The 13,639-nt window shown below is 38.6% G+C and overlaps 1 protein-coding gene across 1 annotated transcript in view; it reads right to left on the bottom strand.

The window, feature by feature from the left end:
• nrg3b (neuregulin 3b) overlaps positions 1–13,639 on the bottom strand; it is a 412,760-nt gene that overhangs the window by 25,922 nt on the left and 373,199 nt on the right. The window contains exon 6 of the mRNA XM_024008300.2: positions 12,447–12,573. Coding sequence (XP_023864068.1) covers positions 12,447–12,573 — 127 coding nt within the window. The remainder of the gene's footprint in view (positions 1–12,446; positions 12,574–13,639) is intronic.

Below are 13,639 nucleotides of genomic sequence, written 5' to 3'. Positions count from 1 at the left end.
CATAATACCTCTGATGGCAGTAACTTTACAACCTAATTATGGTCAATTTAGACTGAGAATAGTATCTAGTCATGGTAAGGGGTGAAATAAGTACTAATCAGTTATAACGGTTTAGCAGATTATTAAAAAAGAAGATCAGTCTTTATGTGGCTAAAAGAAAAGGAATATAATATACTCTGTTTACAAGAAACTCACTCTACATTCTTAGATGAAGTGTGTGTGGAAAAAGGAAGGGGGTGGTGAAATAATTAGGTGTGATGAAATGAATTAACAAAAATGTCGATCTGAATGTGCAAATGGTTAGGAATGATTTGCAGGAAGTTGGATCTTTTTGAATATGAAAGTGGAAGAAAAAGAAATGTGGCTCATTAATCTATATGGTCCAAATCAGGATGATCCATATTCTTCGAAAATATTATACCAATTTATTGAACCCTAGAGCACAAATGAATCAAATCATTATGGTAAGGTGACTATAACACAGTGTTAAGTAGCTCAATGGACCGTAAAGGAAATCACTCTTACAAATCAATCATCACTGTGCCCTTAAGGAAATCACAAATATTATGAACATTAGAATGTGGATGTTGGAGACTAAAAATCCCAACCTAGTGAGATATACAGTGGGGCAAAAAAGTATTTAGTCAGCCACAATTGTGCAAGTTCTCCCACTTAAAAGTGAGAGAGGCCTGTAATTTTCATCATAGGTAACTTCAACTATGACAGACAAAATGAGAAAAAAAATTCCAGAAAACACATTGTAGGATTTTTTATGAATTTATTTGCAAATTATGGTGGAAAATAAGTATTTGGTCACCTACAAACAAGCAAGATTTCTGGCTCTCACAGACCTGTAACTTCTTATTTAAGAGGCTCCTCTGTCCTCCACTCGTTACTGTATAAATGGCACCTGTTTGAACTTGTTATCAGTATAAAAGACACCTGTCACAACTCAAACAGTCACACTCCAAATCCACTATGGCCAAGAACCAAAGAGCTGTCAAAGGACACCAGAAACAAATTGTAGACCTGCAACAGGCTGGGAAGACTGATCTGCAATAGGTAGCAGCTTGGTTTGAAGAAATCAACGGTGGGAGCAATTATTAGGACATGGAAGACATACAGACCACTGATAATCTCCGAGATCTGGGGCTCCACGCAAGATCTCACCCCGTAGGGTCAAAATGATACAAGAAAGGTGAGCAAAAATCCCAGAACCACAGGGGGGACTAGTGAATGACTGCAGAGAGCTGGACCAAAGTAACAAAGCCTACCATCAGTAACAACTACGCCGCAGGGACTCAAATCCTGCAGTGCCAGACGTGTCCCCTGCTTAAGCCAGTACATGTCCAGGCCGTCTGAAGTTTGCTAGAGAGCATTTATATGATCCGAAAGAAGATTGGGAGAATGTCATATGGTCAGATGAAACCAAAATAGAACTTTTTGGTAAAAACTCAACTCGTCGTGTTTGGAGGACAAAAAATGCTGAGTTGCATCCAAAGAACACCATACCTACTGTGAAGCATGGGGGTGGAAACATCATGCTTTGGGGCTGTTTTTCTGCAAAGGACCAGGACGACTGATCCGTGTAAAGGACAGAATGAATGGGGCCATGTATCGTGAATTTTGAGTGAAACCTCCTTCCATCAGCAAGGGCATTGAAGATGAAAACGTGGCTGGGTCTTTCAGCATGAACATGATCCAAACACACCGCCCGGGCAACGAAGGAGTGGCTTCGTAAGATGCTTTCAAGGTCCTGGAGTGGCTAGCCAGTCTCCAGATCTCAACCCCATAGAAAATCTTTGGAGGGAGTTGAAGTCCGTGTTGCCCAGCAACAGCCCCAAAAACATCAATGCTCTAGAGGAGATCTGCATGGAGGAATGGGCCAAAATACCAGCAACAGTGTGTGAAAACCTTGTGAAGACTTCGAAAACGTTTGACCTCTGTCATTGCCACAAAGGGTATATAAAAGTATTGAGATAAATTTTGTTATTGACCAATACTTATTTTTCCACCATAATTTGCAAATAAATTCATTAAAAATCCTACAATGTGATTTTCTGGACTTTTTTTTCTCATTTTGTCTGTCATAGTTGAAGTGTACCTATGATGAAAATTACAGGCCTCTCTCATCTTTTTAAGTGGGAGAACTTGCACAATCGGTGGCTGACTAAATACTTTTTTGCCCCACTGTACATGGAGGAGACTTAATCAAGCTAGTCATCTTGACTACTTTCTTGTCTCTTTCTCTCTTGCATCAAAGGTTAAAAAAGTTTCAATAGGAGACAGAATGCGATCGGATCATCTTCTAATTGGCCTTCACATAACTCTTATAGAATATCCACGTGGACGTGGATATTGGAAATTTAATCAAAGTTTACCGGAGTAGAACTTATTTTTAACTAAGACAAAATAATTTAAAACTGAATAATTCCAGTATAATATAGGAACAGCAAATCCACTTATTGTTTGGGATACCTTTACATGTACCTTCAGATGTCATTCAATTCCATATTCATAAATAACAAAAAAGCAGGTCCTGGCTAAAGTAACAGATGTTCAAATGTTCTCTTTTCCGTCTCATCCTCTCCCACTGAATGAAGATTACGGTAAGGAATTATTTCCAAATAATACAAAATATTGAAAATTAACAAARGTACAGAAAGTTCAGTGTGAAGGCCAAATTACAGAGGAAGAACTTTTGAGGCTATTAAATCCTTTCAGTCTGGAAAAACCCTAGGGCTTGAGGCATACCAGAAGAGGTATATCAAGCCTTTTTTGCTAAAAGCTCCATTGTTAGATTGTTTTAACTACTCCTATAGAAATGGTAGTCTGTCAGGTACTCAGCAGGAAGGTCTGATTTCACTATTATTAAAATGGAAAATATAAACATCCAGTCTATCTAAAAAACTGGAGGCCCCTTACACTTCAATGTTATGATCCAAAAATACTAGCGAAATGATAGCACTCAGAATTAAAAGGGGTTTTACCAGGTATTGTTCATCCTGATCAGACTGGTTTTTGACATGGATGATACATTGGAGATAATATACGACATCTACTAGAAATAATAGAATAGATAATAACATCTAAGAAGCCAGGCCTGGTATTTATAGCTGATTTTGAATAGGCATTTGATAAAGTCAGACTAGATCTTATTTATAAATGCCTGGATTTTTTCAATTTCGGTGATTCTCTTATAAAATGGTTCAAAGTAATGTATAGCAACCCCAGGTGTAAAATAGTAAATAGAGGCTACTTCTCAGAGAGTTTTGAATTGTCAAGAGGAGTTAAACAAGGGTGTCCGCTGTCACCATATCTATTTGTTATGGCCATCGAAATGCTAGCTATTAAAATCAGATCCAATAACCAGATTAGAGGATTAGAAATCCAAGGCTTAAAAATAAAGGTGTCCATGTATGCCGATGACTCACATTTTATATTAAGTCCGCACGCTAGATCCCTGCAATGTCTCATTGAAGATCTAGATAACTTTTCTGAACTCTCTGGACTAAAACCTAATTAAGACAAGTGTACAATATTACGTATTGGATCTTTAAAAAATACAACTTTTACATTATCCTGCAGTTTACCTCTAAAATGGGCTGACGGTGAAGTAGACATGGTATTCATATCACAAAATATATAAATAAGCGCTCCACAATGAATTTCAATAGAAAACATGTAAAAATAGACAAGATCCTGCAACCATGGAGAGGTAAATACCTGTCGATTTATGGAAAAAATTGCCCTGATTAACTCCTTAGTCATATCTCAGTTTATTCACTTACTTATGGCGCTGCCTACTCATGATGATTCGTTTTTCAAATCATATGAGCAGAAAATATTTTGCTTTATTTGGGACGCTAAATCAGACAAAATGTGCCTATCTGTATAATGAATATGAATTGGGTGGGTTGAGATTATTAAATATAAAAGCACGAAACCTCTCTATAAAAGCTTCACTTATTCAAAAGTTTTACTTGAATCCTAAATGGTTCTCAAGTAGATTACTAAGAAAAGCTCATCCATTGTTTAAAAATCGTACAGATGTGCAGATTAATTATGCAGATTGCCATGTCTAATTTTTGATTAATTGAAAATGCTACTTTTTTCAAAGTATCTCTCTTTTTCAAACAAGCATTGCAGAGCTGGCTACAATTTCAATTTCATCCCTCTGAAAATATATAACAAATGTTACAGCAAATATTATGGCTGAACTCAAATGTGCTGGTTGATAAATTTCCTGTATTTATGGGAAAAATGTTTGAAAAGGGTATTTTGTTCTTAAATTATATTGTAAATTGGAATGGTAGAGATGTCTTTCATGGAGTTATCAGAGTTATCAGTTATCTTCCTGCTTAATCCAAGTGTACTACCAATTGATTACAGCATTACCCCAAAAATAGAGGAGGCAGGTGGTAGTTGGAAGAGGTAGGAAACTGGTCTGTCTGCCCAATATAAAGGATCAAAACTTGCAGAGGAATAAAAATAGCATAAATAGGAAAGTATACCAGTTTCAGTTGAGGACCAGTATGTTGACAACTGTGCCATACAGATGGCAAAATAGTTGGGAAGAGATTTTTTGATGTACTGATTCCATGGTACAGAGTTGATATATAAAACAACGCAAGATTCAAGACTTTGTGCTTTTCAGCTAAAATTATTATATAGAATTCTTGCCACAAACAAAATGTTGATTATTTCGGGCATTAAATCATCAAAGCTCTGCAGATTTTGTTGTGAGGATACAGAATCAATAGACCATTTATTTTGGTATTGCCCTCAGGTAGCCTGTTTCTGGTCTCAGGTTCAGGAATGGCTGAAAATGCATGACATTGATCTAAAATTGACCCTAGAAATAGTACTGATAAGAGATCTGGAGAGACCGGGTCAGTCAATTACTAATACTCTTAGTAAAAGTATTTATCTTCATCTCGTAATCTGTGGATTCTATTCGATTTGATAGATTGAAGTTGTACTTTAAACATCACAGCATAGTTGAAAGATATATGTTGCGTAGAAATCCGAAGAGGGTGGCCAGCAGAGATAGGTGGGATGGACTGAGGGAAGCTGAGGTTTGGGATGTGGAATTGGAGACAAGTGGGAGTGGAGTTGCTGGGCAGGAGATAGAATGATGGTCAAAGATAAAGTTAAAAAAAGAAAGTCAAAATAAAACATAATCAAAAGTAAGTTTGAATGACACTGAGGGGCAGTGTTTTTACAGCTAATTTCAGTTTGCCTGAGGCTGATGCCATGCAGGTGTTTGTACACATACATGTACACACACTCTCATTCAAATACACACATACACGGACACACACATATGTACAGTGGCAAGAAAAAGTATGTGAACACTTTGGAATTACCTGGATTTCAGCATAAATTGGTTATAAAATGTGATCTGATCTTCATCTAAATCACAAAAATAGACAAACAGTTTGCTTAAACTAATAACACACAAACAATTATACGTTTTCATGTATTTATTGAACACACTGTGTAAACATTCACAGTGTAGGGTGGGAAAAGTATGTGAACCCTTGGATTTCATAACTGGTTGACCCTCCTTTGGCAGCAATCAACTCAACCAAACGTTGTCTGTAGCTGCAGACCAGATATGCACAATGATCAGGACGGATTTTGGACCATTCATCTTTACAAAACTCTTTCAGTTCAGCAATATTCTTAGGATGTCTGGTGTGAACTGCTCTCGAGGTCCTGCCACAGTATTTTAAATCGGGTTGAGGTCAGGACTCTGACTGGCCCACTCCAGAAGGCGTATTTTCTTCTGTTGAAGCCATTCTGTTGTTGATTTACTTCTGTGTTTTGCGTAGTTGTCCTTTTGCATCACCCAACTTCTGTTGAGCTTCAATTGGTGGACAGATAGCCTTACATTCTCCTGCAAAATGTCTTGATAAACTTGGGAATTTATTTTTCCATCGATGATAGCAAGCTGTCTAGAACCTGAGGCAGCAAAGCAGCCCCAAACCATGATGCTCCTTCCACCATACTTTACAGTTGAGATGAGGTTTTGATGTTGGTGTGCTGTGCCTTTTTTTCTCCACACATAGTGTTGTGTGGTCCTTCCAGAGAATATTTTGCCAGAAGTGCTTTGAAACATCCAGGTGCCCTTGTGCGAACTTCAGACGTGCAGCAATGTTTTTTTTGGACAGCAGTGGCTTCTTCCGTGGTGTCCTCCCATGAACACCATTCTTGTTTAGTGTTTTACGTATCGTTGACTCGTCAACAGAGATGTTAGCATGTTCCAGAGAATTCTGTAAGTCTTTAGCTGACACTCTAGGATTCTTCTTAACCTCATTGAGCATTCTGCACTGTGCTCTTGCAGGACGGCCACTCCTAGGGAGAGTAGCAACAGCGCTGAACTTTCTCCATTTATAGACAATTTGTCTTACCGTGGACTGATGAACATCAAGGCTTTTAGAGATACCTTTGTAACCCTTTCCAGCTTTATCCTCTTATGGATCCCTTAAGCGCGAATCCCGCTAGCGGGATTGATTTGACAACGTCCAGTGAAATTGTAGCGTGCCAAATTCAAACTACAGAAATATCAATATTCAARCTTCACAAAAATATAAGTGTAATACATCAAAATAAAGCTTAATATCTTGTTAATCCAGCCGCTGTGACAGATTTCAAAAAGGCTTAGCGGTGAAAGCAAACCATGCGATTATCTGAGGACAGCGCCCCGCATACAAACAAATGAAAAACATATTTCAACAAGGCAGGTGCGACACAAGTCAGAAATAGCCATATAATAAATGCCTTACCTTTGAAGATCTTCTTCCTTTTGCAATCTCAAATGTCTCAGTGACACAATGAATGGTCGTTTTGTTCGATAAATTCCTTCTTTATATCCCCAAAATGTCAATGTATTTGGTGCGTTTGATTCAGAAATACACCGGTTCCAACATGACTACAAAGTATCTAATAAGTTACCTGAAAACTTGGTCCAAACATTTCAAACAACYTTCCTAATCCAACCCCAGGTATCCTAAAATGTAAATAAACGATAAAATTTAAGACGGAATATACTGTTTCTAATACCGGATAAAAACAACGTGAAGCGCGCTCTAGTTCACACGCAACAAAAGATTAAAGCCCTTCAGTGACACCTACAAAGAACAGCCCTACTTCTTCATTTCTCAAAAGAAAAACATCGAACAATTCTAAAGACTGTTGACATCTAGTGGAAGCCATAGAAACTGCAATCTGGGCCCTAATAAATCAGGTCTCCCATAGAAAACAATTGGAAAACACACGGATTGTGCTTGGGGTTTCGCATGCCAAATCAGTTCTGTTATACTCACAGACATTATTCTAACAGTTTTAGGAAATTCAGAGTGTTTTCTATGCAAATCTARTATTTATATGCATTTCCTAGCTTCTGGGCCTTCTGGGCAGTTTACTTTGGGCACGCTTTTCATCCGGACGTGAAAATACTGCCCCCTATCCCAGAGAGGATTTATGCAAGTCAACAATTCTTCATCTTAGGTCTTCTGAGATCTTTTTGTTCGAGGCATGGTTCACATCAGGCAATGCTTCTTGTGAATAACAAACTCAAATTTTGTGAGTATTCTTAATAGGACAGGGCAGCTCTAACCAACATCTCCAATGACTCCTAACTCCAATTAGCTTTTTGAAAAGTTAGTAACCTAGGGGTTCACATACTTTTTCCAACCTACACTGTAGATGTTTAAATTATGTATTCAACATAGACAAGAAAAATACAATAATTTGTGTGTTATTAGTTTAAGCACACTGTGTTTGTCTATTGTTGTGACTGAGATGAAGATCATGTTATGACTAATTTATGCAGAAAATCAGGTAATTCCAAAGGGTTCACATACTTTTTCAGGCAGCTGTAAATAGTGCCAGACATGCACTCAAACATATACAGTTGGCCTTGCTGTTATGATATTAGTTGTCCAACATCATTGTTGTTTTCTGGAGACTTTTTTCTCATGAGTTCATTTTCTTGGTTGTTGGTGCATTGGGGAGGGTTCTTGGGGGTGGGGAATGGAATTCATTATATATATATATATATATATATATATAAATGTCGTTCTTGGTAGGGGTCTCGGATGATTGAGGGACAGCTATGGGGAACTGTGGGGGGATCTTGGAGGGTTCGCGTCCCTGTTTTTTTTGGCCTTGTTGGAGATCTGTCGACGTGTCCTTGAGCAGGGCATTGACCCTGGATGCTTCTGTGTGTCGCTCTAAATAGGAGTCTGTTGGATGACTGGTGGTGTTGTTGTTCAGCGCCTTCACTGCAAGTATATTGTATGTTTGGATATTAAAAAAWAATAATAATTTAAAAAAAGAACTGACACCAGGTCTGTTGGCATAACAGAGATTGGCCTCAGATTTATTGGCAACAATCTGTTTCTGCACTTTGCTAAAAGTGGCCCAGAATGAAGTCAATCATTTTCCGATTTTTGGACAAAACCAACATCAAAGTAGAAGTGCTAAGCAATACTTGATTTAAAGTAGGCATCAATGCTCTGCACATCAAATTTGAGATCAGAATTTTAAGACCGACAGTATTAAATTCAACACTTTTCCCGACATTATACTGTATGTGACCCACCGAAATAGTGTTAACCTAACACTTTTCAAAGTTTTCACAAACTGGGTGTTGCAAATTACAACTTAAATGAACACTATATTTGAGTTGGGGGCGGGTTTATCATTGTACGTTGTAAAGCTGTATTTGCATATTTCCCAGCATGCCTTTCAAGTGAATGTGAGATATAATCACCCATGATTGTGTTTGTTAGTAACAAAGATATTATTGTTGCATTCAATAACTTCTAGTCATGAAGCCTTCACCAAGTGATTGCCTCAGTGATTGTGTTTGAATGAAACGTAAACCCTTTATTACCATACAGTGTCGTCAGAACATGGTCACACCCGTTGACCTTTTCCACATTTTGTTGTGTTACCTGAATTTGAAATGGATTCAATTGCAATGTATGTCACTGGCCTACACACAATACCCCATAATGTCAAAGTGGAATAATGTTTTTTGAAATGTTTACAAATTAATAAAAAATGCAAAGCTGAAATGTCTTGAGTCAATTATTCAACCTCTGTTATGGCAAGCATAAATAAGTCCAGGAGAAAACATTTGCATAACAAGTCACTTGCATGGACTCTGTGTGTAATAATAGTGTTTAACCCCCTAGAGTTACATAACAAAAAAGCCTAATCAAAATCTGTCAGTTTAAGGAAGAGATATCAAGGTTTTTTGCATTTGATGCTTCCAAATCCACTGCATTCGCCAGGTGGCAAACCTAGAGCGATGTTTGTCAGACCATGAGACATCCCAAAAAACATCTGTAGCGTTCAAACGGTTGGACCTACAAAGTATTATGACCACTCTTTGGAAAGGGAGACTTACGAACACGATGGCATTTTGCTTTAAGATACCCACAAGTGTCATAGGACTCGTCTGAAGGTAACCGGTACAGGTTTAAAAAAACGAATGAAAGTATGAAGGTAGTTTTGTGCCCACCCCAAAAAGGGGTTAAATACTGTATGTGTAAAAAAAAGATTTAGGACAGATACTTCAAAACCTTGTTTCTTTAGTAAAAATGTTTTACTGTCCTTTTTGACATTATGAATGTGTTATTCAATGCGTTTCTATGGGCTTTAGTAGTAAAGGCCTAAATCAGTATTTTATCAAATCATTTTGTAGAACCCTTTCTACAAAGGTTCTATATGGAACCCAAAATGGTTCTACCTGGAACCAAAAGGGGCTCTACCTGGAACCAAAAAAGGGTTCTCCTTTGGGGACAGCCGAAGAACCCTTTGGAACCTTTTTTTCTAAGAGTGTAGAATCAACACTCAGATATAACACWCAACACTCTTTTTACCTGAGAGCCAAGATTTTAACACTTACAAATTTGCTGTGTGGGGATTTGAACTTGCAACCTTTTGAGGAACTGTCAGGGCTTGGACTCTACAAGGTGTCGAAAGCGTTCCACAGGGATGCTGGCCCATGTTGACTCCAATGCATCCCACAGTTGTGCCAAGTTGGCTGAATGTCCTTTGGGTGGTGGACCATTCTTGAAACACACAGGAAACTGTTCAGCATGAAAACCCCAGCAGCGTTTCAGTTCTTGACACATTCAAACCGATGTGCCTAGCATCTACTACCATACCCATTCAAAGGCACATCAATATTTTGTCTTGCCCATTCAACCTCTGAATGGCACACGTACACAATACATGTCTCAATTGTCTCAAGGCTTAAAAATCCTTCCTTAACCTGTCTATTCCCCTTCATATACACTGAATGAAATGGAGGCTTTAACAAGTGAAATCAATAAGGGATCACAGCTTTCACCTTGATTCACCTGGTCAACCTGTGTCATGGAAAGATAAGGTGTTCCTAATGTTTTTTTACACTCAGTGTATCTCCACACAGTCTATAAATAAGAGGAAACAGGCCTAATGAGCAGCATTTCATGGCATAAAAMAAAAACATGGTGAAGAGAGGAAAAACAGGATGGTTATTCATAACCATCACAGTAGTAAAGAACCCTTCCTGATATGCAAATAACACTTTGGTGAAAATGGTTACACATATCCCCCTCACCCCTGACAAAGAACCTCTCAAGATGTTTTTTCAAAGAGTGTACTTATCGTATATATACGGTTGAAGTCGGAAGTTTACATACACTTAGGTTGGAGTCAATAAAACTCGTTTTTCAACCACTTCACAAATTTCTTGTTAACAAACTATAGTTTTGGCAAGTCGGTTAAAACATCTACATTGTGCATGACACAAGTCATTTTTCCAACAATTGTTTACAGACAGATTAGTTCACTTATAATTCACTGTATAACAATTCCAGTGGGTCAGACGTTTACATACACTAAGTTGACTGTGCCTTTAAACAGCTTGGAAAATTCCAGAAAAGGATGTCATGGCTTTAGAAGCTTCTGATAGGCTAATTGACATCATTTGAGTCAATTAGAGGTGTACCTGTGGATGTATTTCAAGGGCTAGCCTGTCAAACTCAGTGCCTCTTTGCTTGACATCATGGGAAAATCAAAAGGAATCAGCCAAGACCTCAGAAAAAATTGTAGACCTCCACAAGTCTGGTTCATCCTTGGGAGCAATTTCCAAATGCCTGAAGGTACCGCGTTCATCTGTACAAACAATAGTACGCAAGTATAAACACCATGGGACACACGCAGCCGTCATACGGTTAGGAAGGAGACGCGTTCTGTCTCCTAGAAATGAACGTACTTTTGTGCGAAAAGTGCAAATCAATCCAGAACAACAGCAAAGGACCTTGTGAAGATGCTGGGGAAATGGGTACAGAAGTATCTATATCCACAGTAAAACGAGTCCTATATCAACATAACCGTTCTGCCCCTGAACAAGGCAGTTAACCCACTGTTCTAGGCCATCATTGAAAATAAGAATTTGTTCTTAACTGACTTGCCTAGTTGAATAAAGGTAAAATATATATTTTTAAAAAATAACCTGAAAGTGCTCAGCAAGGAAGAAGCCACTGCTCCAAAACCGCCATAAAAAAGCCCGACTACGGTTTGCAACTGCACTGGGGACAAAGATCATACTTTTTGGAAAAATGTCCTCTGGTCTGATGAAACAAAAATAAAACTGTTTGGCCATAATGACCATCGGTTTGTTTGGAGGAAAAAGGGGGATGCTTGCAAGCCGAAGAACACCATCCCAACCGTGAAGCACGGGGGTGGCAGCATCATGTTGTGGGGTGCTTTGCTGCAAGAGGGACTGGTGCACTTCACAAAATAGATGGCATCACGAGGTAGGAAAATTATGTGGATATATTGAAGCAACATCTCAAGACATCAGTCAGGAAGTTAAAGCTTGGTCCCAAATGGGTCTTCCAAATGGACAATGACCCCAGCATACTTTCAAAGTTGTGGCTTAAGGACAACAAAATCAAGGTCTTGGAGTGGCCATCACAAAGCCCTGACCTCAATTCTATAGAAAATCTGTGGGCAGAACTGAAGAAGTGTGTGCGAGAATGGAGGCCTACAAACTCACTCAGTTACACCAGCTCTGTCAGGAGGAATGGGCCAAAATTCACCCAACTTATTGTGGGAAGCTTGTGGAAGGCTACCCAAAACGTTTGACCCATGTTAAACAATTTAAAGGCAATGCTACAAAATACTAATTGAGTGTAAACTTCTGACCGACTGGGAATGTGATGAAAGTAATAAAGGCCTGCAATAAATCATTCTCTCTACTATTATTCTGATATTTCACATTCTTAAAATTAAGTGGTGATCCTAACTGACCTAAGACAGGGAATTTTTAAACGGAGTTTAAAGGTTTTTGGCTAAGGTGTATGTAAACTTCCGACTTCAACTGTATATAAACGTCAAAGTAGAATACAATAAGAAAGGCTGGTTCTTTATCTCACCTTTTGAAGCTGCAGGCCGCACTGAGGCCTGGGGCAGGATTTAGACATCCGCCCAGAGGAGTTGATTCCGCACTCCCTCAGGTTCCAGCTCTCAGAGAATTGCGTCTGTAGCTTTTCCCTGTGTCTCCTGCAGAGGGAGAGAGGCCATACCGAGTTTAATACAAAGCCCCACCTTCAGCTTTCATGATCCTCAGATAAAGTAGGCCTACTGTACAGTATATTGCTCTGGGTTAGAGCTTTGTGTCCCTGGCTCTTGTACACTGATTCACTGTTTTTGAGCTGCATTCACGTCTTACAGGTGCCTCGTCACTGCTTGATGAGATTCTGTTGTCCAGATAATCCAGCTCTTTGTACGCACAGTCACAGGGTGCAAATAAAATGTGTGTAATCATTTTTATTGAACTGTTAACACTGCTTTAAACGGCACCCCTTTTGCTACATTGTGAATGTTGTCAATAACTATGGTAATTTTCATCCTGTTCATTCCACCCATGACAAGGCTCAATTATTTTGCAGCCATGTTAAATCATTTGTAATCAAGCAGCCACTGGATTATAGTGGCAAACCCATCAATGTTCCAAAGCCAGTATTGGCCGTTATACTATTGTTACATTGTAATAATTGCAGAGAGCCAGGGTAGTGGCGAAGGAAAGGTGCTCGGAGTAGAGAGGAAGAAGCAGTATTTTCAAAGTGAAGGTTTAATCAAAGTGATGTTGCATAAAACTTCTGTTAGGCACACAGACATTTGTTTACACCGTGCTGTGAAATTTGAATGCTGATTGGTTAAAACCGCATTCCAGCCGGTGTCTATTCCACAAGTTACCACCGGCTAAATCTATGACTTTAAAATGCCTATTTACTTTGTTCCATCTGACTGCTCAATCCACTCTCTCATCAGCCCAGCCAAGCAATTTATAAACTTGATCTCCACTATAAAAAGCATCTAGACATTATCTGACATTTCTTTTAGACTAACATTTTGTTTTCAAGAGCGGAGATTTGTATAAACCTTGCTCTCTGCCTCTCTCACATTTGCAACATTGTTTCAATATTCAAATTGTCCAAAATCTCCAGCTGTCCCATAGTAAATAATGTGTTGGAAGTTGGGCAGACAGAGTTTCTCAGCTCAGCCAGGCATAATTTTTATGGATGTATACAAATAAATGTCAATTGAAAAAAGGTAAAACGAAATG

This window comes from Salvelinus sp. IW2-2015, linkage group LG18, assembly GCF_002910315.2.
Source record: "Salvelinus sp. IW2-2015 linkage group LG18, ASM291031v2, whole genome shotgun sequence".
NCBI lineage: Eukaryota > Metazoa > Chordata > Actinopteri > Salmoniformes > Salmonidae > Salvelinus > Salvelinus sp. IW2-2015.
The sequence above is the reverse complement of the archived record's forward strand: the minus strand, read 5'-3'. Positions and strand labels throughout refer to the sequence as shown.